Source organism: Hyaena hyaena, unplaced genomic scaffold, assembly GCF_003009895.1.
Source record: "Hyaena hyaena isolate Hyena2069 unplaced genomic scaffold, ASM300989v1 scaffold_14, whole genome shotgun sequence".
NCBI classification, from domain to species: domain Eukaryota; kingdom Metazoa; phylum Chordata; class Mammalia; order Carnivora; family Hyaenidae; genus Hyaena; species Hyaena hyaena.
In genome coordinates this window covers 2,168,354-2,192,967 of record NW_024080646.1, presented here as the reverse complement: position 1 = coordinate 2,192,967, position 24,614 = coordinate 2,168,354, and the positions used below count along the sequence as shown (strand labels likewise).

Below are 24,614 nucleotides of genomic sequence, written 5' to 3'. Positions count from 1 at the left end.
AAAACATTTACTCTGCTCTTCTTCTGACAGTTTCTCATAAAATATCTGCAGCCCATCTATCTTTTAGTACTCCAGGCTCCTCTGGAGAGCAGAAAATGGTGGTTTAAAGCTCACTTCAGTGCCAGTCTGCGGGAGATTGCTTTCCACAGGACCCCCGCTGATGGAGGCCTAGGGGAAGAGGCCCAGGAGTTATTCAATCAGCCCGAGACTCTGGGGCGGCTGGGGGTCCTTTGAGGGCTGATTATAAAGCTGCCCTCCTGTTGCCTGCCTCGGAACAGAATGAAATGAGCAGCCTCTTGCTGAGCAGATACTGCGAGAAGGAATTTCACCTGTCATGGAGTTTGTCAGAATTTCAGGATTTATCTTGGTGCAAAATTAATAAAATACCAACCAGGATTTCAGGCTGACTACTCAGCTGTGTCATCTCAAAGTGATCTTTCACCCAGGAAAACCTGGACAGTGAGTACGGCCGTTTGTGCCCTACTTTCCCTTCGGAGGGTGAGGGAGGCGATGTAATACCACCCAGACATCAGGATGAGATTTTTGAACCAATTACACACAGGCTGAATTACGTGTGGGTGCTACTGTCTTCATGTGGGACCTCTCACCCCGTTGCTGTAGTCCTAAAGCCTCTTTGGAATAAGCCCAAGTCTGAGGCATAAAAAGGCCATTTCTGCAGTTTATAACACAGTAGGTCCCCCATGGCATCACATCTGTTAAATTCATACACTGGTATTTCAGGCCTGAATTTGATTTATCTTTTAAAAAGGAGTACGAACAACAGGCTACGTTAAGAGCACAGATTGTGAAACATTACAAATTAATCCTGGGTCTGCGGTGAACGGGGAGGTGCGGTTTCATCTTTTGTTTTAACAGGCTGTGCCCGCCTGTCCGGTCACCCTCTGGGCTCTGCCCAGAGGGTGGGAGCGGGGAGTGGGGCGGGAGGCCCCCCGAGGGGGATGGCACAGGCAGGGAACAAGTCTCTCTGCCCGCTCTGGGGCTCTGCCAGTTTGGGAGCTGGGCATTGCTGCTCATCCCACTTCAGAAGGTGGCTAGCACGCACCACACAGATCACCGGCATGTGTAAGTGGGGTTCTGCGAAGCCCAGACTTAGGTCAGCTCGAGCTGAGGCTTCCGTAGCCCCGAGGCATTGGCTCTGGTCCTCAGAGTGCGGGGGGGGGGGGGCGTCACATCACAGATGGGGCTGCGTGTGGGGACCGGGTTGGAGCTCCCGCCACCGGCTGGCCTGAGCCATGGGACAGAGGGCACGCACACTTCTCAGATCTGACTCTGGACTCTGAACTCAGGTTCAGGACAGGCGTGACTCTCATCACAAGGCACACCTTGTCTGACGTCACTGGCCTCCCGCCGGGCTCAGACCATGGGTGCCCCTTACCGATCGGTGATTGGCAGCACATCCCGGGCTCCCGGAGTCCGCGATTGGGTTAAAGCAATTGCCACCTCCCTGTCCATTTTCTAAATGAGACTTTAAACGACACCATAATGCGTCCCTTCCAGCTCTTCTCCTAGTTCAATGACAGTCGTATTTTGGAGAGCCACCTTTACAAAGCAGTAGAGGCCTGACAACGTTTCAGAGATCTCAGGAAAGAGTGAGAAAGAGGGAAGGAAAGCTTGCAAGCAAAGGCACAGATGGTGGGCGGAGACGCAGGGTGCTCTCAGCAGGCTTCAGTGGAGATGCATTAACTCCACAGAGGGATGAGGGCTTCCCACCAGTACCATCATGAATTATAACTGAGTATGGGAGTGAGGTCTTAGCGCCTGGCTCACAGCAAATAGACTGTTCTATTTTCCTGCCCAATCACCTTTCACCCTTATAAACTCAAAGCACAGCAAAGCTCACTGCTGATATTTAATGGTATCCCGGTAGCCTTTTATGTGTCTAGAAGGCACACAAACTTAGCAGATGTGCCCAGTGGTGTAAGTCAGATAATTATGAAATTAAGTTTTGGCAATGTCAGAAAAGGGAACCTTTCACGGGTGATTCGGGTTTCCAGTGGGAGGTGGTCTTCTGTCAGCTGGGAGAATAGAATCAAAGTGGGAGGGGGCACGAAAGAAAGATGCCCTCCTCCCAGACATCCTGGGTACCTGGGGAAGAGCCTCTCTTTCGTGCACTTTCTCCTCTCCTTACTGGAAGGCAGTTCCTGCCCAGTTGGTTAGTTCCCCCACTTGCTCATTCAATGAAGTTATCAATGAAGGAGGTCTGTTATTTTAGGCAGTTTAAAATTTCACCGTTTTTAAAGGACTCGTTTACCCTGCCTTTCACTCCCGTTTAAAGCCTTGGAGTTGCTGTTCTAAATGACAGCACCGCAAGCGAGCACTGCTTTTAAGCACTATTCATCTCGCCCGCCACATCTCAGGCTTTTACAGAACACTGCTCTCTCTCCAATAAGGGGAACTTACTCTTTCATAGCTGCAGGGCAGAGCCTGTTCCGAGCTGTAGATTCGCTGCAAATATAACAATAAAGGATACAAATGTGAATTCCTCTTAAAATACACGCTTGGCTCAGAAGCTGCCTTGCCTTAGCAAACTCGATCAAGAGCAGCCTATCAATCTTTCTCCAAATGTGCAGCAACAGCTCATTTCGTGTGGCTGTCCGATGGATCGCCACATCGATGGATCAGGAGGCGCTGCAATGAATTCTTCGCTCATTTCAGGGGATTTATAGTGGAAGTCCATGATTGCCATCCCTCTTTCTCTAATTGTCACAACAGTTGGATCTGGAGGTGGTGTTTTCCAAGAGTTGGGTAAAAGTTTGTAAACACAAAGGGTCTATTCTTGGCATTTTGTCTCTGCTAATGGGAGGAAGCTGGTCTGTGTGTGGTGCAAACATCTAAAATCAGAACCTAAGTGGGAATTGAACGTGCCTCTCTAGATGGCAGAATGTTCTAGAAATTTGGATTTCCAAGTCCCTCCAAAGGATCGCACTACAAACATGGTGAGCCTGAGCTCTGTCTTTAGAGGAGAGTCAGGCCTGCGGCTTCTCGTTCCTAAAGGAGGCAGATCTTCTGGCGCTGTGGCAGGCTGTCTTGGCGACATAGAAGGTGGCAGGGCCAGCAAAGCCCCGCCAAGGCAGAACGTGGCAGAGGTGATGAACATTTCCAGGGGGTGGGGAGGGAGGGGGCTGTGGAACTGGCCACAGTGCTCTTCAGTACACCCTAGCTGGATGCTCCATAAAGTCGCACTGATGGCAGCTCGGAGATGGCCATCTGTCGTCAACTCTGGGCCAGACAAAAAAATAATGTAATGGCAGATCGCTAACAACAGGGCTGTTGGAGGAGGGAACGAGTCCTAGAACGAGGAGGTGGTGCTCCATCTTTTAATAGCGAAAACCAGCCATTGCTATGAACATCAAGAAATTAATGGATGGAGAATTTTTAAAACCTGAGCTGGGGTGTTGTGGAAACAATTCCGATGTAAATAAGGTGGTTTTAGCTTATTGCTGTCACCTCTGCTGCCTCTACTTCAGTCATATTAGCCACTCGATTCGTGAACATCTGACTAGCAGGACACATGGTAAAGCAGTGAGGGCCAAATTTAGAAAAAGGTGAGCCCACGTTGTGCCTCCAAGCATGCACACGCAGATTAGGCATTTATTGGTACAAAACGGGTAATTGAAAATGCACTTACTCATTTAGTCCAAATGAGTTCATTGTGACAATCATGCTTATCTATCTTTCTGTACGCTTGCTTAATTTCTACATGCGGTTTTATAAAAGAGCAAAATAAAGCTACCTCGTCTTTAGATGCATTGTGAATGCTATAAAATTTTAAACTCCCTTCTTTGCTCAAGAAAAACCTTAGCTTTGTGCTACTGCATAGGTAATAGGAAAGAGAGGGGATGGGGAAGAAGGGAGGGAGGGAGGGAGGGAGGGAGGGAGAGAGAGAGAGAGAGAGAGAGAGAATGAATAACACTCAAACTGAGGCTAGCCATGTCCTATTTTTTTGTCCTATATGATTAACTTTCTGCCTTCAATGGTAAGGCCAATCAATCCTGATTGAATTATCCAATATTAACAGCTGAAAGTGATCAAAAGTAATGGTGAAAACATAGCACCAATCAATAAATCAATGCAAATGATTCAGTTCCTGGCGATTCGATCAAATAAAAGAGATAGATCAATTTAACCACTGAGCAAATTAAGTGGAAGTTGGTGTAGCACCAATTTACTTCAAAAGCCCCGCAGGCCCACAAAGCAGAGAAATGAGGTGGTGGAGAAACAGACCAGTTCCAGACCCACATGCTCACTTGACACAATTTACGCTCCTGAGATCCCTGAGGCTATGTGGCTGCGATTTCAGCCCCAAGAATGAGAGACACACAGAGGTCCAAAGGATCCGAGGGGAGAGAGCTAAGGTACCAGGAAGCCTGAGCCACCCAGGAAGAGGCAGGAAGTACGCTCCCCACATCGGCTATTCTCCCAGAGGATGGCTCTGGAGCCCAGCTACGGGAGGCCCAGACATGGTGATGAGCAAATCTTCCAGTCTGGGGTTCCTCGGGGAAGGCCATAGGATAAGAAGCAAGGCAGGGTGCTGCGTCTTAGAGGTGGAGTGGGGGGTGGGGGGGACAATGAAAGCAATTTCAGACTCCACTGGAAATAAAAACAAGACGACTGAAAAACACAAAAGGGTCGTGAGGAGTATGCGAGGCAAAATAGTTTTAGGGCATTTCTCATAGCTTTAAACGAAGCCTTTTCCCTTCTTCCTGTTTGCAAAGGAGGATTGGCCTTACTCAGAGAAAAATGTGACAACAAATAGAGCGAACCTCCCCCCTCCCCGCCCCCCACTTCACACCCAGATCCCACCTTGTCTTTGATGGGGGGAAGAAGATAAAACTTTTTGTTTGGTGTGTATGGAGAGAAGGGCCAGGTTGCTTTGGAATACGTTTCTGAAAGCAAATATAAATGTTTTGTTTTATGGTTATATGCTAAAAAGAAAAAAGGTAAGAAAAAAGCCCAAGATTCTTTCATCCCTTGGAAAAGAGGAATGTTTAAAAATGGGAATTTTTACCTGGAAACCAATTAACACGAAACTATGTCAAGCTATGATTAACTGGGAAATTATTCCGGTAGAACTAGAGCAGAGAACTAAGGAAAATTCTGACCTACCTGAGACAGAAATTTTATTTCTGGTTTTAAAATTTTTTTAAGTGTTTATTTATTTCTCAGAGAGAGAGAGAGAATGTGAGCAGGGGAGGGCCAGAGAGGGAGACACAGAATCCGAAGCAGGCTCCAGGCTCTGAGCTGTCAGCACAGAGCCAAAGGCGGGGCTCAAACTCACAGACTGTGGGATCATGACCTGAGCTGAAGTAGGACGCTCAACCGACTCAGCCACCCAGGCGCCCCCAGAAGTTTTACTTCTGAGTGATGGTGACACTTGGTTTGGTTTACTCAGGTCAGCACTAGCGAGCAGGGAGAGCAGGGAGCCAGTGTTTGTCCCGTGCCTGTCTTGCTCCACACCCTGCATGGAGTGCTCAGTGTCGCCTATGCTGCTGCACTGTCACCACGATCCCGAGAGTTAGGTGTGAGGCCTTGTCGTTGCCTACGGGCCCACTGTACAGATGATCAAACTGAAGCCCACAGCCAATAATAGCTTCTAAGTGATGGTGACCCTGTCAATCAAACTCTGGTGATTTTTCTCTGTAACTCATGCTCTTTCCCTGGTACTAAGCTGCCTATAGAGACTTGGAAATACATTAAAACAAATGAAAAAAAAGTCTCATGAAAACTATTTTTTAAACTCCTAATCATTTGAGACTTTATGGGTGGCTAACTCTCCCATAACCACAGATATCAGAATCACTTCCATCCTTCAGAAGCAGCTTGAATGCGTCCCACATGAGGTCTTTCTTGAGTCTCCCAGCTGGAGAATAAGAATCTTCTTTTGGAATGCTTATAACCGTTGATTACATATTAGCTCATATAATGTTTAATCATTTGCATTATCTTATCTGTTCTAGGAGACTATAAATGTGACAGATTTCTAATTATTTTTGATATGTCATAGAGTGATTAGGACCATGGCTGATGTAAAAGGATGACGTGATAGCTTTACAAATAGCTGAATTAACAAATATCTTCCTTAATTGATAATGGCACCAGGGACGACGGTAGTAAATAGCACAACACTTGTGATGTTGACTATGACTCCTAAATGTCTTATCATGTATTATTTATTTTTTTAATATTTTTATTTATTTCTGAGAGAGAGAGAGAGACAGCGTGAGCAGAGTCAGAGAGAGAGGGAGACATAGAATCTGAAACAGGCTCCAGGCTCTGCGCTGTCAGCACAGAGCCCAATGTGGGGCTTGAACCCATGAACTGTGAGATCATGACCTGAGCCGAAGTCAGATGCTTAACCGGCTGAGCCACCCAGGCGCCCCTTATCATGTATTATTTAATAACTTGAGACACAGATTTGGATTAAATTGATTAAAAGCCTAGTAAGGAAAGAGCTATGTTAGCAAGTGACCCAGTGACCTGTGGAGCAGCTTCATGGCCACGCTGTATTGTTGTCTTTTACGGCCCATCCTATGTGCTGCTACATCCTTTTCTCGCACAAACAGGACTGTACAACTTGAGCACTAGTTAAGCTGTGGTATGAAAAATATGCATCCAGATGAGGGGATCTGGTGGAACAGTGATCTGAGAAGAAAAATAGCTGAAGAGATGATTACATATTGAAAAAGAAGTGCTACCCAAAAATCACAGTGTATCCCTCAGAATGTCAGGTGCCTTTCCAATGTGGAAAACACTGCATTTGTGAGCTCAAGGAGGGAAGGGCTGCACATCAAAATAACCTTTGATTCCAAACGAATTAAAGTACCAGAATCTCAGAGCCTGAAGTTCACCCAGGCCCATTCCCTCTCTCCCTCCTGCTGGAATTCCCTCTACATTCATTACATTCATAACATGATGCCTGATGGAACTTTCTACGGGGACACACTGGAAGAGGATGATTTGATCACTGCTATTGAATGGTAGCTTTTCTAGAGGCACCAATTAGAGAGTAATTACTGTATTGAAAGAAAGTGGCCTATTCAGCAGCATTTTTACAAACACACCACTTGCTCACACCTGTATAAACCACTTTGGATACAAATATGCATTGTAGGATATTATTCTTGGATCAGACCATCCCTCGCTCAAAGCAGCTTCCTTAAGTGCTGCAGAAAAAGTTTCGAGGTCTATTAGGAAAACATTCAATATAGTCATTTGATTTTAAAATAACAAAATGTTCATTTAGTTCAAATGATGCACTTTTATTCCAAGGTACATCTTCCCCACCAGCAGGCGAGGTAGAAAGAGATTAGAATTGCTTGCAAAAGTGACAGAAAGCTCTACCAAAAAAGAAAGACTCTATCTTGCCAATAATGATTATATATCTCCAAGCTGGAATGAAAACTTTTGGTAAGGACGGTTTAGGGGTCATGTGAAGAGTACACCTTCCATGCTGGCAAAAGGTGTGACCTAGATTGAGTTTGCCATAGAAGTGGAGGTTTTGTCTCATTTAATTAAAAAACGAATTGCGGTCTGTGATGTCCAAAAGAAGGTGTCTGAATCACTGTGTCCTGAAGATGGACAGTGCATAATGAGAAATTGTCTGAGTTCTGACTGGAGTTGTAGGCAAATATCAATGAAAATAACATACTCCCGTGTGTGTGTATGTGTGTGTGTGTGTGTACGTTGGGTACATACTTTTATAACCAACAAAGCACTTCTAATCACACACAAATACTTTCATGTTTTTAACTGGGCATAAGCAGTGTAAAAAATGTAAATTACTTATGCTCATGAAATCATGTAGGCACCACTGAAAGACAAACCATTGTTATGTCATGGAGCCATTTTGAAATGCCCATCCTTGCCTTACCCTAGTATTCTCACTCTGATTGAAGAGTCCAATAAACTATATGCTTGCAACTTCCTATCCAATAGGATTTCAGTTCTTGGGCATTTCGTTTCATCACCTCTTATGAAAAGTCTGCCTTTCTTGACTTCAGTGGCACAAAAAAGTAGATGAGTTCAAGTGGTATGTATCATATATGTCAATTTCAGATTTTACGCTTATTTTACATACCACGGCATGAACTACAGTGGGCTGATACAATGGCTTCATTTGTCATTTTCCACTCTTACTATTTTGGTTACCGATCTTATTTTCTATTGTTACCTTAATCTCAGTCAATTTTCCCCTTCATTCTAGAAATTAACAAAACTATTATGGTTTTGGCACACTTACCATACCCACTTTTCATGCAGGAAATGAAAGAAATCAATCTTTAAAAATTACATTAATTCTATCCTCTAAGCCCAGATGTAAAGCTAATTTGGGTAATGAAAGCAAATGTATGGGACTGTGAACCCCTGAGGGTGAAGCATAAAAATCCAAACACTCTGAAAACTAAAAAAAGTAAAGTTAACTCTAATCCATTTTTCTTAATGCATTGAAACCAAAAGCCACGGTTACTACTCTAGACTTAGAAAACAGGCTTACATAGATATTTCAATGACTGTTGATATTGGCTTTGTAAAAATGATCACATACTGACTACAACAACTATTATCTAAGGGATGATGCACATATTGAAGCTGGGTATTCATATCAAGACCAAAGATGTATGATTCTGGGCAATGGGATTCGAAAAAGAGTGCTCACAGCTTTGGATTATGGAATACGTCTTATTGTGGCCCAGCTCACAATTTGAATGAATGAGTCAAGAATATTTTGAGACATGGTTGACTTTTTAAGATCTTAAAGACGCAGGAAGAGTTGTGTGTTTTGTATTGTATCTTTTATACTAACAGTTCTCAAAGTGTGGCTCAGGGACTTCTGGGGTCTCCTAGATCCTCTCAAGGGGTCGTTATGTCAAGACTATTTTCACAGTGGCATTAAGACATTATTTGTCCTTTACACCCTCATTATCTCATGAGCGTACAGTGGAGTTCCTAGAGGTGACTTGACAAGTGCTAAGTGATGACATCATCTCTCTGACAGCTAGTAGAATCACATGTGTGTGTATTCTTGTGTTTAAAACATCTCTCAAGTTTGATTTCTAATATGGAAATATCAATAGGTAATAACCCACACAAATCATCACCCTTGGGGGTCATCAATCATTCTAAGTGTAAAGGCATTCTGAGGTCAAAGAATTTGAAAGCCACAGGTCTATACTAATTGTAGAAAAGAATGAATACTGCATGTTTCACGAAACCCTAAAGTATACTATAAAAGAAGCCTGGAGTCCTGAAGGATGTGTTTAATTGCTCAGCCTTGTCTGTGCTATGGAGGGCTACGGGCTACTACAGCCATAGTGTTGGGTTCTTTTAATGAAAAACACCAACCAAAGTCTTACCACCAGGTTAGCTGTATTAGAAATCTATGAGCGCAACACAAAAGTGCAATTTTGTTGCAAACTTCTTTCAAGAACATTAGAAAGAAGTCGGTCTCTATAGAATTTTACAACTTTGATTTTAAGCTATTATTAATTCTGCTCCACAGTTTACGTGCCAATTAAGTATCGCCAGGTGTACTGGCCATATCCTTTACACAGTCATACAAACCCAAATGACTTCTCCTTTGAAACCTATTGCAGTAAGAATATGTTTTCAAACAAAAATTTATGTTGTGTTCAGAAGATATACTTTGTGGCAACAGTCTAACTTGGTCAATCTCCTATATTCAATTCCCAAACAGATGTGACAGAGTAGAAATCTATTTAGAAGTGATAAAAAGTAAGATAGCAACTTTAATTTCAGTCCACTGACAGCACTATGACAATGGGTTCACCCATTATTCCATTTTTAAAAATTTCACCTCCATAATTTGCTATTTGTTTACTTATAGAATGACAGATGATAAGCTGTATATTTCTGATTTTGACACATAATTCACATAAATCTGGCTTCCCCAGAGTCCAAAGAGGTACAAAGCTGTCCCAGGGTCCACAGTGTAGGATGGAAAATTAAGAAGTGTGCGTGGGGAGGTGGCAGGGGGTGGGGGACTCTGAGTGCCTGCTTCCACCAGACCTGGTTTAAGGGATTCAGTGCCAAAAAATAATTACCCCTTCCCCCCCCCATTCAGGCTAAGTAAGTTTATTATTAATCACTGTTAATAATAATGCTCATAATAACAAAATAATTTTAAGCTCAAACCCATTCTCCTCCAAGGGCACCAACGAAATTTAACAAAAACATGCTACTCATATCATTTCATCAGAAAAATAAGGATAAGTATTATGCCCACTTTTCAGGTGAAGTAGCAGGAAAAAATGAGAATTATTTTCCTTTCAGAATAAGTAACACTTCTCAGATAGAATCCAGGTCTCTTACCCATATTTTAACCTCTAGTCTATTGCTAAGAGTAATAAAAGCAACCAAATTATTTGTATTATATTTTATAATCTGAACCTGAGATTCAGACCTATTACTTCATGTTACCTAACAACAACCCCATAAGTGTTACACCTGTCTGTCATTTCCTCATATCCGAGGTTCAAGAGACATTGTGGACCAGTGCAAAGTCATATACCTAGCGAGTGGGACGCTCAAGGCTAAACCGAAAATTTTAACTATAAGGCTGTTAATAAGTAATAATTATTCTACTCCATTAAATGGAGGAAACATTCTGGACAGGAGTCCAGCTCCTTCCTCCTCTTCCCTTCTCCCTTCCAATTTCAAGCCCCTCAGGACAACAATAACTTGGACATCCATCCAGCTTGGAGTCCACTGGGAACAGAACATGAATAAAACAGGATTGGGGAGAATGGGCCATGACAGTGAGGTGAATGATCCCATAGCCCAATAAACCTGACCCCTCAGCCTATCACACTGGGTCAGAAGGTCCAATTATAGGTCTGTTCTACTTCTTTTTATGATTGACAGCAGCCAGAGGCAAAATTACTTTGGTGTCTGTTAATCTAGCCTCTAATTTTCCCTTTGCCCCAATACGTGCAGAGCATCATGGTGGCCCAGGGTGAGTGATACCATGAATCCAGATTTAAAATGCCCTTGTTTCCTATAAGAAGAGCAACTGAGTTCAATCCCGGTTCTCCTCATGGGGACATTACCTGCAGCTCTGTTTGGAAGAAAAACTTCTGTGGACATTGTGTGCAGTCGTAGATCTTGTCTTCTTGTCCATGGGCAGAGAAAATATGCTGCTGCAACTTGTTTGCTTGAACAAACACTGAAATGAGAAAAGGCTTGTGAACCTTGGGTTATTTTCTTTCCAAAATGCCCTCAGTCGATGACTCCCCGTGAACAGACCCAGGCGGAGGAGACTGAATGATGCACCTTCTGGGTGCGACTACTGCCAGACCCCCGGGGAGGGCCGAGTCACATTTGCTCACGCTTGGGTCCCCGGCTTTTATTAAGAGGCACTCCACCAAGCACCAAATTCAACCCAAACAGCTCCAAAGTAAAGGTTTATCGAGGCCTTGCTCCCTATAAATCTTTTAAAAATAAAGCTGAAAATTGTCAAATGCACAGCCCCGTCTGAACAGAAAGGGCTCTTATTTCTCAGCAACCCACAGGTTAAGAAATCATAGATGCCCAAACCCTGCTTATTGTGTTTGCCTAAAGTTATAGCTGGCAAACCGTTCTCTATTTAAATGTGTTAATGCTAAAAATTATATCCCACAGCTACTCTGGGGCACTGTCTATAAATGTGAAACAGAACGGCAGGTAAATTCTCTTTGGATACTTTAAGATCAACTCAGCCTACACACTGAATGCAAGGGTTTCAATAATATAAACATGTTCAATTTTAATGACTACAAAACAAGGCCCTAAGACTGTGTAACAGTTTACCTAGGAGACATACTATTAATAATTAAATTGTATATGCCAGAGGCAGTGTTTGGGTTGGCAGAACTGACTTCTGATGGATGCCTGGTGCACTGTGACCTAAAAAAGTTTGTGTCTACAATATTAATCTGTATAGGCAGGGAGTGGATTTATTAAAGATGTTGGCATTTGACTTTGACTCCACTCTAATCATTAAAATTATTCTAATTGCCAGCCAACCTAAAATATTAGAATATTGTTCTTGTGAGTCATACATTTTAATCACATTTCTCATTACCTTAAAAAACTACTCAGATTTCTTCGCTCCCACCTAACATGCTTTATATTGGAAGGTCTTTTTTTTTTTTTTAATTGTTATTTCTAAAATTATTTCAAGATACACTGGAACAATTCGGCTCTGTCAGCACAGAAAATGCAGACACCTCATGATTAATGCATTTATGTCTCTTCCCTACATCAACAAAAAGAAATGGGGTTTTTATACAGATTTGCAACCGATCTCCATATAACTTAGCATATGTTATGAGGCTTCTGGCTACAACATGAAATAACTGTTTTATTAGGGGTCTCATCATGAGGTCTGTGACCCAGTCTTCCTTATAAAGACTGACCATGAGCTTTTATAAAGAACCCAGACTCCTGACTCTTGTATCTTAAGATAAATACTATGCTATGGTAAAAATATAACAATATATATTTTTATCTTTTAAAAAATTTTTTTGAAATGTTATTTTTCTTTAACTTATTTCCGAGAGAGAAAGACAGAGACAGCATGAGCAGGGGAGGGTCAGAGAGAGAGGGAGGCTCAGAATCTGAAATAGGCTCCAGGCTCGGAGCTAGCTGTCAGCACAGAGCCCAACGCAGGCAGGGCTCGAACCCACGAACTGTGAGATCATGATCTGAGCTGAAGTCGGACGCTCAACCGAATGAGCCACCTAGGCACCCCTATATTTATCTTAACTACAGAGAACAAATTGGTGGTTACTAGAGGGGAGGCGGGTAGGGGGATGGGCTAGATGGGTGATGGGGATTAAGGCATGGACTTGTGATGAGCACCGGGCGATGTATATAAATGTTGAATCACTAAATTGTACACCTGAAACCAATATTACACTGTATCTTAATTAACTGGAATTTAAATAAAAACTTAAAAACACAAATTAAAATATTTAAAAAAGCACCCCCCTCAAACCCAATATATATTTTTAAATACAAATGAAAGAATAAAAACAGACAGTTGCAAAAGGAGTGGTTGATGGAATTATTGAAAGAAAGAGCCTCACAGGCAAACGTCCTCAACACATTCAAGTACTACTTGCAGTAACTGTACAGTGAACATGGCCCCTCTCTTTGGTTACAGGACAGAAATCTATAGACTGAATGTAGTAAAGATTAATAATCAATGCCTGGAATCTTGCTCTGCAAACAAGTGAATTTTGAGAGAAGGATATATTTTTGTTTTGTTTTGCTCTTTTTTTTTTGACAAATAAGAAGGGAACATAGCCTTGAGGGGGCTTGACCATTGAGTTCAAGACATATGCAAAATGATCACAAAGGATTTTCCAAAATAACTTTGTCACTATTGGGGGGGTACCAGAAGTACGTGTGATCATATCTCAACCCCATGGGCTTCAGATTACAGTTTCTGTTTTACATTTTATATTTTTGGGTTCTTTTCCTTTTTGCTGCTGCTGCAAACTATAGAGCCAAAACATCCAATGAAAGTTTCTTCTTAAAAGAGTAAATTTATATTAAAAATACATCCAATTTCATAGGAAATAAACGTCTCACCTAATCTGTTCATCTAATCTGTTTTCTAGTTCAAGGAATTTGGGAGGGTTTTAATACTACCTTCTTCTTTCTTACGGGGAATGTTAGAACACTGTCCAAGTTTAAGTAACAGATGTGAGCTGGCAACCCGGCTGTGCTTTTAGCCAGACGTCTTGCAATGAAGCAGCAGCTTCGCGCACTCTTTGCCTTAATAACCTTTTCACATTGAGAGGAGCACCGGGAACAAAACATGGATGCCATGTTCCAAATGGAAAAGTGCAAACTTCCGAGAGAACTTGAAATGCCATTTGCTCATCCTGACAGTTAACCTTCCTGCCCATTTGAGTCTTTAAGTGGGTGGCAATCAATAATGCTAATAAGCAGAAATCAAATGTCTTCTCCCCAAATTGAATGGAAGTCCTATCCATAAAAGGCCATGGCGGTGGGAATATGCTTTGGTAGGAAAGAAATGATCTCTAGAGTTTCCTACCTGTAAAGCAGACGGGGCACTTGAAGGTACCTCCCATCCCTTCGAAGCTGTGCTCTATCAGATGGCACTGGAGTTTGGCAGGGGAGTCGAAGGTCTGGCTGCAGAGCTTACATTCATGGTTCAGTCCTTCATCTGTTAAGAATACATGAACAGAAAAGTTGAAACACATCATATCTTTTATTGTTTTAATTTTTTGGCATTTATTTATTTTTGATAGAGAGAGACAGAGTGTGAGCCGGCGAGGGGTTGGGGAGAGAGAGGGAGACACAGAATCTGAAGCAGGCTCCAGGCTCTGAGCCACCAGCACAGAACCTGATGCAGGGCTTGAACCCATGAACCACGAGATCATAAGCTGAGCTGAAGTCAGACACTTACCTGACTCATCCATCCAAGTGCACCCCAAAACATATCACATCTTTAAAAAAATTTTTTTTTAAATGTGTTATTTATTTTTGAGAGAGTGCAAGCAGGGGAGGGGCAGGGAGGGAGGGTGGTCAGAGGATCCAAAGCGGGCTCTGCACTGACACCAGTGAGCCTGATGTGGGGCTTGAACTCATGAACTATGAGATCATGACCTGAGCCGAAGTCAGATGCTCAACCGACTGAGCCACCCAGGTGCCCCCACATCATACCTTTGACAGAGAAGTGTAATTGCATACATTAAACTATTTCCATCACCAAATATAAATATATAGTAGCATATATGGTTTTGGGTTCTTATTTCATATTACCTATGAATTTGTATCAATGTAAGATATTTCTGGAATTTAAAATCCAAAGAGAATCAGAAGGCAGAGTTTATCTTAGGGTAATGCATTTTGTTAAGCTTTTAAAGTATCATTAGTATGTCACTGATAAGACCTTTCTTTTCCACAATCATGATTTTATAGCTGTGTATTTCCAAAGTCCTAAAATAATGGGCTTACGGAAAACGGATAGCTTCTTCCTTAAGTCTCTCCTCTAGTTCACCTAGAATGTTCTACACATTTCTATTTCTTTTTTATTTTAAGTTTATTAATTTATTTGGAGAGAGAGAGAGTGAGAGCAAGTATGAGTGGGGGAGGGGCAGAGAAAGCGAGAGAGAGATAATCCAAAGAAAGTTCTGGGTTGTCAGCACAGCATGAACCTGAGAGGAAATTGTGAGTCGGATGCTTAACCGACTGAGCCACCTGGGCGCCCCTACAAATTTCTGTTTCTAACTATAAGGTTTTTAGTGACACTCCCATTGACACAAACTTTCTTTTTCTAGTCCCAAGGTTTCTGGGTAATTTTGAAATATTATTAATACTTATAATTTATCCTACAAGTGCTTTTTTCTACAGGCTATTCCTGGTTCTCCATATCTTCTCAGTTCATTGTTCCTTTTACTTTGTAAGACAATCAATTTTACCCTGTGATCTAGACTCTGCCTTTCTCTGAAGGAATTTCTACGAGCTCCATGCTAAGTTTTGACTAGTCCTGGATTTTTCTTTGATATCTTAGAAAAATATCCCGATGTAATAATAATTGCTACCTAACGGAAAGAGTTTCTGTTGTCGATAGACACTATTATTTTTAGGTTGCCTTTTTCCTCATTAAAATGTTTCTAGAGCTTAAAATTTAGGAATTAGTCCAGCTTATTTCAATTTGCAATGATAAGAAATGAAATCCAGTATACCAGAATGAGCAACTTAACATGTATTGAGTGTTTTCTGCATTTCAGACACTGCTGTTCTAAGTGCGCAGATATAAATTCATTAATTTAACAGCGACTGTTAGCCCCATTTTACAGATGAGAAAAAAATGAGGTCCAGAAAGTGTAAGTGATTTTTTTCCCTGAGCACCGGGTCAATACTTGGTGGACCAGAACTTAACTCCAGGCACCCTGGCCTTAAGGTCCATGATCTTAGCAAACAGGCTCTGGCATATACCAATTACTCCCAAACGACTTATCAGACAGAGTAACGGCAAATAGGCTGCAATTTAATCTGGCTTGTTATCAAGTTATACTTTTATCTTCTCCTATTTGCAGTGATTAAAAATGTTATTAAGGAACATTAGTGTCAGATCTTCTAGGTCTAGAGAATGTGAAAGACGTATTCATACCATGCGGGCAACGAGTCTTTACTCCAAAGGTATTTCCTTTCATGCAAAACAACATGCATGTGTAAGTCCTTCTCCAGCTGATACTACTGGCAACCCAAAGGCTCAGTTACAAAGAGAATTATTATTAGCTAACTAGGAGTAAAATCACTCTATTTGTATTCCTAATCTTTCTTCTCACACAAGTATGAGTCTTTAGAAGCAGAGGATTGGAATTTGTAAAAAAGAGAAGCAAAGCACTAATTAAGCCACCCAGTACTGTCTACATTTCACAAGAGATAAAAACCTACTCTGTATTTGGGTGGCACAGTAAATTCCTTGATTATAATTATGTAAGAAGGAGTTTAATTGTGCATACTGACATGACAAGGGGTTATACAAAAAGCTTTAGGGATTATATAAGATCAAGGGGTTTTCATCTGTTCCTTTCTTGTTCTCTTTTCTTAATCCTAAAGTCACCAAAAATTTTCCAAATTTTAGATATTAAGAAATTGTAGGGAGTTGGGTCAGTAACTTGATCATCAGAAATACTTGCCAAATTTAAATGTTTTCTGTTTCCTCGATGCTGCATGCCTTACCTTTCTTACTAGAAGGTAACCAGGAGTTTTACTTTCATCTTTAAATGATGTGTTTTAAACAAGAACCAAGACGCAGCCTATCGGCATGAGCAAGTATACACAGTCGTTCTGGAATTCTTGACCTTGCAATATTTGCAAAGTAATATACGTGAGCCTGGTTGGCTTTCTTGGGAATAATGACTGACCGTTGCATGAACACAAAGTGAGTTATGCAAGTTAGAATGGTCTTTAATGTGATGTTCTTTCTTGAGTATGAGTATTTTGTTTGGATAAATAATACAAGCAGAGAAAGATACATGGGTATGAACACAAGGAGAATGTCTTCATCGATTTTTATTTGTTTCCTATCCTAAGAACAGAGATGTTCCATCACAACGCATTATATAATCCAGATTTAGTCATGTGAATTCACAAAAAGGTGTCACACAATGATAAAGCATTTACACACGGTTAGTGCAGACTTAGTTGCCGTGAACCCCATACTCGGTGAAGGCACTAAGTGATAACAATGATCATAACAATAGCTTCCAGCATTTTCAGAATGGTTTACATTTTAAGGCACATTTTTTAGTATTGAAAATAAAAAAAAAGACTTTGGAGTTCTACTGCCTTTCATTTCTAAGTTACATTAGAGGTCTCTTCCAACAAGTGACTTTTCCTAGCTATTTGAGCAGGACAGAAAATATATCTGAATTATTACACAGCAAATGATAGATAAGCAAAAGCTAGTGTGCTCCGAGCTACACCGTGAACACATCTAGACATTTCTCCCACTTTTCTTGACTTCCCTACTCACTTTCCCCATGCTTACACTTGCTTACTTCCACAGCGTCAAATGGATGATAGGTGTATGATAAGAGGACCCAGCGCACTGTTACTGCTGGTTAACAGAACCTATTTTAGTCTTTTCAACTTACGAACGGGGTAGAGATAGTATTGGGAAATGAAGAAAATGTATTTATGACAAGAATTTCACAAGTTTATCCTTATTCAGAGTCTCCGTTTAACTCAGCTCCCATACATTCTCTATTTGCATTATGTGGCTAAGAGTCGTGTCTTAGTTCTCAAAGAATTTTCTAAAAAAAAAAATCCTTAGTACTGGGGGATCTACCTTAGGTAAGCCCTGTTTCCTTTCAAAAGTGAGCTTCTTTGCTTTCTTCTTGCTACCCGGTGGAAGGTAGTAAGGAACTGTAAAGTGACACTGTGGTTTTAATTTCAAGTTGATGCTCAAGAGGTGACACTATCAACACCTCCGATTTCAGGTGAACTTAAACCTTAGGCGCAGGATTTTGCCTAGGAAGCCACAACTTGAACCTTGTCTTTTTATCCCTCTTCTTCCTAAAGGTGCCAAAAGCTTAAAAATTCAATCAAAGTAACCATTTCTGCTCTCCGGAAAGGTAGCAGCTGACAGTAATTGGATAATACAGTCTGACTCATTTATTAAAAAGAGATTCTGAGTCAATTGATTTAATAACCATTACAATATTCCATTAAGGATATAATAGGCTAGTGCAGCCCTATTTTTTTTTTTTATTGAGTTATGGATGAGATCTATGGATGAAATTTCTAGATTTTGCTTCCCTTTTTTCTTTTCCACAGTCTCTAGATTTTCCACAGTGAGCATGATTTGTCTTTGTAGGTGAATTTGAAAGTTAAAGACTAAGACCACTACCCTTTCCATACCCTATTAATAAAGATTGATGGCCACACTAAAATTTTGATTGTCAAAACGTTACACAGGAAATGAGCAATATTATGCAGTACAGAAAAACGCCAGTTCTAAACATGAGGCTGAAAGGTATTCTAACAAATACATGAGAGAGCAGAAATTAGCACAAGGAAAGGGAGAAGGTAACATCAGAGCGCAGATCAGTCAACTGAATGAGAAGACCATGGACCTTTCAGTATAAACCCGCATCCTTCCAGAAAACCCCTGTTTGTTATGGACGGGTGGAGGGGAGCATGCGTGTGGTCAGCACTGTGGGTCCAAGGTCAGGGAAGGCACGTGTGAATCTCTCACCCCTAAGAACATGTTGGAGGCCAGCGACTTCCTGTCCTGGTCAACTGCTTTAAAGCATGACCAATGACAGTGTGGGCATAATTGAGAAATAATTTCACATGCATATAAATTTCAGCTAAAATAATTACTTCCATTTGTTAATCTTCATTTAAGTGCGAACATAAATGTTAACAGGCATCAAGTCTACATAGAAGACACTGATGCTAATGTAAATATTTACTCCACTCTTCAGTGTTTCAAAGGAAACGAGTCTGAATACATAATTGCAACACCAGCTCAATGCCTTAGTAGGGAACGTGATAATCATTTACAAAACTTTGTGCTGTAAGAACAAAATCTGTTTGTCTGAGGCCAGTTCAGAGGGGAATGATAATTTCTATCTCTCCAATTTATAAAACCTGGACCAACACAACTGTTTGGCAGTCTCTTTGTAGGAGAAAAGAAATAATAGTTACCATTTGGATGTTCAAGCACAACTCAAATCATAAGCTCCGGCATGACAATTGTTAGACACTGACATTTCAATATAAGCTTTAAACAAGAGAAACCCGCTAAGCAGCCTCCAGAATGTGTGTCCCATGTTTATACTCCTTTTCCTTCAATAAAAACAAAAATCTAGAGCAGCCACAAGCAAATGTTCAGTGGTTGACTTACACGCAGCTGTTATCCCAGGAATCACTGGGGGCCCCCTTATATCGTCTGATCAACACGGCAGCCATTACTGAGGACCAATTTGTAACGGTTTATAAGTAGACCTCCTTCTCTTATTCACCCTCGAGACTGGCCAGAAGGGTCCTCCAGCCTCTTCCACTGCATAAATCTATAGGCTAAAGTCCAAAGATCCAAACCCCTCTCGGTGCATCATCATGTGGCCGGGGCCATACTTAAAAGCTCTGATCTGAGTGGGAGCAAACTCTGCCCTTGGAATCCAGACAGAGGAATCAAATGCCCTGCAGCTGTAATTTTTCCTGTTCGAACGTGTATACCACTATATCCTTATATATATTTTTAAATCCAACAAAACTATGCCCTAAACCAATTCCCAACCCCCAATCCTTTACTCTGCTTCTCCTCTTCCCTGAGTTCATTTCCAAGCACACATTTATAAGCTAGAGGTCTGAGGAGTAACAAAGAAAAGCCATACATGACAAAACTCACCCCTCGGCTACAGTGGCTCACCCTAGAAACCAGGAGTAGAAAAATAGACAGGCTGTGCTGTGATTTGCCATCCACACAGCCACCACATCTCTTGAGCTCCACGGTGCTCAGACCACTGTAATTTGTTGTATTATATACTGCACATATTTCACAACTGTAACGCAAACACACTGAGGTGCTAATTTGGCAATGGAGAGTATTACTTAGGCCTCAAAGTCTGCCAGTAGATTAGCCATTAAGCCCCCAAAGTAAGGCAGAATTTGAGAGTGCTGAACATTACACGAACCTTTTCTTATACTAGTTAAAAAGCTCTGCCCTGTCCTTTTGAACAATTCAACACGGAAACGAACATTGCCTGAAGACTGACGACGCTAGCACCTTCTTGGATTTTCTCACTGGCAATATGGCAATGTCTGCCACTGTCAGGGTTTCTATGCCACACAAGAGAGGAATACAGGATACAAGCATCAGACTCACAATATGAGAGACAGGGCACTGGGGACAGTAGGAGTAAATGAGCACCAGGTGCCTCGACTTTGACTATCCACACGTGCCGCCCTTTGGTATCTCGAGTAAAGGAAAATGATATGCATCCCATGTGTCTCTGCAGGAATTTTATTTCAAGGGGTCTTACAAGGTGCAAGTCTGCGTTGAACTCTGTTACTACCTGTTTTTGGCCAATGGTCTTAAAGGCTACGGTGCTTTTGGACTTTATAAGCAAAGCCACTGATATTGACACTGTTATTTCCTGTCTTGAACTTCTCATTATCAGCAGGGCTGGAGCAGGAAATGATTCAACTGGGGTAGGCTGCATTGTACCCAGCAGATTTTAAAGAGCCCAGGGGCTGCCTAGAGCCCCATAAACATCAGCAGCTTGGAAACTAGCAGGAGGTCCAGGTGGGCCGGGATGGGAGAGGCAGGCAGTGGGATTTTAGATGCTCTGAGATGCAGTATTGTCCAATTCCTTGGCTATTATTATCAGTTGTGGGCATAGTTATTTGAATATTCTCATGTAGGAGGAGAACACTGGAATGCTATTCAAACAATAAACAATAAAACAAACAACCCACTGAAAAAAAAGTGGCTTCCCTCCACCTGGAGGGACGCAGCAGCGACGTTTGGCACACATCTGAAAATAAGGATGAGCATGTAGACGAAAAGATATCTTTCAAACCTGACCAGTATTTTGGTACCTCCAGGTCGTTGGCCTTTTCTTCTCTACTTTCCTAATCTAAACATGAGCCCACGGTGGAAGTCTCAGAGAAAGCACACAGTGCCAGCAAATGGCTTTAAAGGTAAAAACCTGGGCTCCAAATGTTTTCACTTTAAAAAAAAATCAGTTTTTGGTCATGCACCGATAAAATCACTTTGAGCTCCACGGCCCCCTCCTCCCAAGAAAAAGCATTCTTAACTAAGGAAAGAAGAAATACTGTTAGCCCTGAAAAAGGCAAGTGTGGGATAGAGTTAGGAGTGAGAACTGAGACCAGCTGAGTCTGAAATACATCCTTTAGATCTGCTTCGGTGGAAAACAGCGTGGCTTCCAAAAAATTTGCTTGTTGCATGAACCTTTAGCTTCAGTATATGCCGCTGTACTGCATTGAAAGGGTCTGGTTTACTTGAACAGTCATTTCACCCCCTCCTTATTTAGGCTCACCTGAATGCATGAAAATAACCTTTGTTCTTTTACAAAGTTTTCGCCACCTAATCCTTAGTGCTGTAATGTTCTCTGTCATGACACCAAAGTTTCTGAGCACACAAGACACTATAAAAATTTACTTCCCTTTTGCATCATAAATTAGACATACAATGTGATTGGAAATAGCATGTTTCCAATTCAGTAATGCACTGCAGCTCTTGCCTTGCCTTTTTGAGTGCTGGACAGCTGCCCAGGCCATCTCCAAATAAGGGCGTGCCAAGCACTAGATTTGGGGTTATTTGTCAATTTGTGCCACAAGGTAAGTGTCAGGAGGGCAAGTACATTTGTCTGCTTTGTGCACCTAAAACAGTTCAGGGTTCATAGCTGGGACTCAGCAAATATTTATTGAATTTATGGGAAATATATACTTAGCTGGTCCTACATGTAATTTCAGTCATAAGAAAATGCCGAGACTAACACCAAAACAATATGTATTATTTATCAACTGTTTCAAAAGTTCACTCCATGCCCTTGTACATGAAGCCCTATGCGGTGACACGTTTGGACTAGCCAAATTTGCCTGATTCTGCGTGCCTTCACTATTTCCTTCACTTCTGTAATAAGAGTAAAATGCTCTGGTAAATAAAGCATTAACAAAGTAACTGCCTTATTTGCCAGATCATCTCTGGCAAGAAACTGAGGAGCCCAAACGTATCCCCTGTTTCCAGAGGGAAAGTGTGATCGTGCATTTTATATCGGAAGTACAAAAAAAAGAACCATGTGAAAGAAGGGATAATCACCTTTTATTTGCCCTCAGTCATAGAGAAGCCTCTACCTCACACATATTTTTAAACATTTTTATATACTGATATTACAAAGCTCCATTCTTCTAACTAATTGGTTTAATCAGAAGTATGCATTGATTGTACTCCTTGCCTAAAATTTCTCTTGTTTGGTATTAAATGCATGCTATTAGTGCCTCAGGTCTGGGACTTCTGGCCCTGGTAGAAGTGGAGGTATATTTCCCTTCAAGTAATGTACAAAAAACCCGCCCACAAATTGGTAACATCGAAAGAAACTAAATGTAACCTGCTTTAAAGTTAAATCCATCAAGAAAACATCTTGGAGTACTGAGACAGGGCAACAGTCAATATCAATTCTGCATAGCAGCGGGCCAGCCACGGGAGCCACGCACCGGACACGGCTCTCATCAGGTATGTGTTCGTGTTGCTATGCTGCTTTATGGCAAGGGTCAGGGCCTTTTCTTTTGTTTACCTTCTTCTTCTTGGCATAAAGCCATGAGTTATTTGAAGGAGAAAGTCTCCAAACACCAAAAAGCTATTTATCTTTGCTAGAAAGCAGAGCCTGCTTCGCTGATGATTTTAAAACAAAACAAAACAAAACAAAAAAAACACACAGCAAAACAAAACAAACAAAAGAAATGGAATGAGGTTCACCAGCTTCTGTAAATATTATGGATCTCAACAACCATGGGATTTTTAGTGCCCACAGGTTCGAGACAAGAAACTAGTCAGGCATTTCCAAAGCTAATTATCTAAGAAACTTATGTTATTGATGACTTTTTGCAAAGTCGTCTGAACCGCGCTGTTCAGAATTGGGACTAACCACCAAAGCACAAGTTAACTCTGTAACAGGTGGGGAGTGAAGGCATAAAAGGGGCAAGAATCTCACACTTCCGAGGGACCCTATCCTCCTTTTACTTTGTGGCAATACTAAGAAAATCCTAGGCAGCGATGCAAAAATCACAATACTACGCATTATTTGCAAATGACTCACATTTTTATTGTTCTATTGGTGTGACCTTAGAAACTTGGCCTTGAAGAATAAAAAAAGGTAATGGCGCCATAAGTGCAATAAGATTTCTAAAAACAGTTTATTGGAAATGTGCTGTGAAACTTGAATTCTTCTAATCAAACGATGCCACCCCTTAGAGAAATTTTCCTGTGCATTATTAAAGTGATATACTGCAGTACTAGTTAGAGCTCCATAACCTTTAAATTGCCTGATTGTAATTAAGGCCACTAGTTTTATTTAGGAAGGTTCAAGGAGGCTCAATTTAAGTTGGCTTAACTAGTGTGAATTTAATGTCATGCTGCCAGAAGGCAGAGGAACTCTCTGGCCTGGCTGTTCTGTGGCACATGCAGCTGTGGGGTCATGAATTCTGAATTAAGCCCACATTTAAAGAAACTACAGATACCAGGAAGTAGCTGGGTGTGGGCAAGCACGCATCCCAATGATTGTACATGCATATCATCCATTCATTCATTTGTTCATTCATTCTACTGGCAGTTTCCTAATCTGGGAATCTAAACACATCTGATTATTTATAGTGTGAGTAGAAGGGGTATATAGTTACTCTTAAAGGCATAATGATCACTTTCATTGAAAGGTGGAGCCTAAGACAACATCCAATCAGCATTACTGATTCAAAATGAACTGTGCTTGTAACAAAATTGTAAAGGAAGGAATGTTATTCACATTCTAAAAGAAATTCAAAGAAGGAAAATGCGCAGTTAGGTATATGAGGAGGAAATAAAGGGTACACTTTGGACAGGCCACTAAATGGAGTGCTGAGAGTAACATAAACTTCACTGAAAGGGCAGCAAATCAAGGACTGAAAACAAAAGATAAGAGAAAATAAAGGTACTTGATGCAGAGACCAGCAGAGGCAAAGGGTAGCGGCGGAAAGAAAAACACTTAAGGATTTGATCCATGTTCAAAATTTTACTGGATGTGAGCTCAAAAACATTCATCTCTGGATAGAGTGCTGGCACTTTTCTGTAGCTCCGACGGCAAAAATGATAAATGAATTTCCTTACAGCCAAGTGGCTCAAGCAGCCAACTACGTTACCACTATATAATTAATAACAATAAGCAATTAAAGAGAGCAGCAGGTTACAACTATAAGGTGTCAAAATACATTAGCAAAGGAAAACACTGCAACAACACACTTAAAAGAAAAATAAACATATAGTGCGAGAATCTATATACAGCTGCCTCCTTCACACTAGATTTTAGATAAAGCTTTTATGCTTA

General features: G+C 41.3%; 1 protein-coding gene across 1 annotated transcript in view; it reads right to left on the bottom strand.

Annotated features, from left to right (window-relative positions):
* Positions 1-24,614, bottom strand: part of ZNF521 (zinc finger protein 521) — a 278,497-nt gene that overhangs the window by 14,899 nt on the left and 238,984 nt on the right. Inside the window, exons 5-6 of the mRNA XM_039217599.1 lie at positions 14,084-14,215; positions 11,088-11,203 (exon numbers count right to left, since the gene is read on the bottom strand). Coding sequence (XP_039073530.1) covers positions 11,088-11,203; positions 14,084-14,215 — 248 coding nt within the window. The remainder of the gene's footprint in view (positions 1-11,087; positions 11,204-14,083; positions 14,216-24,614) is intronic.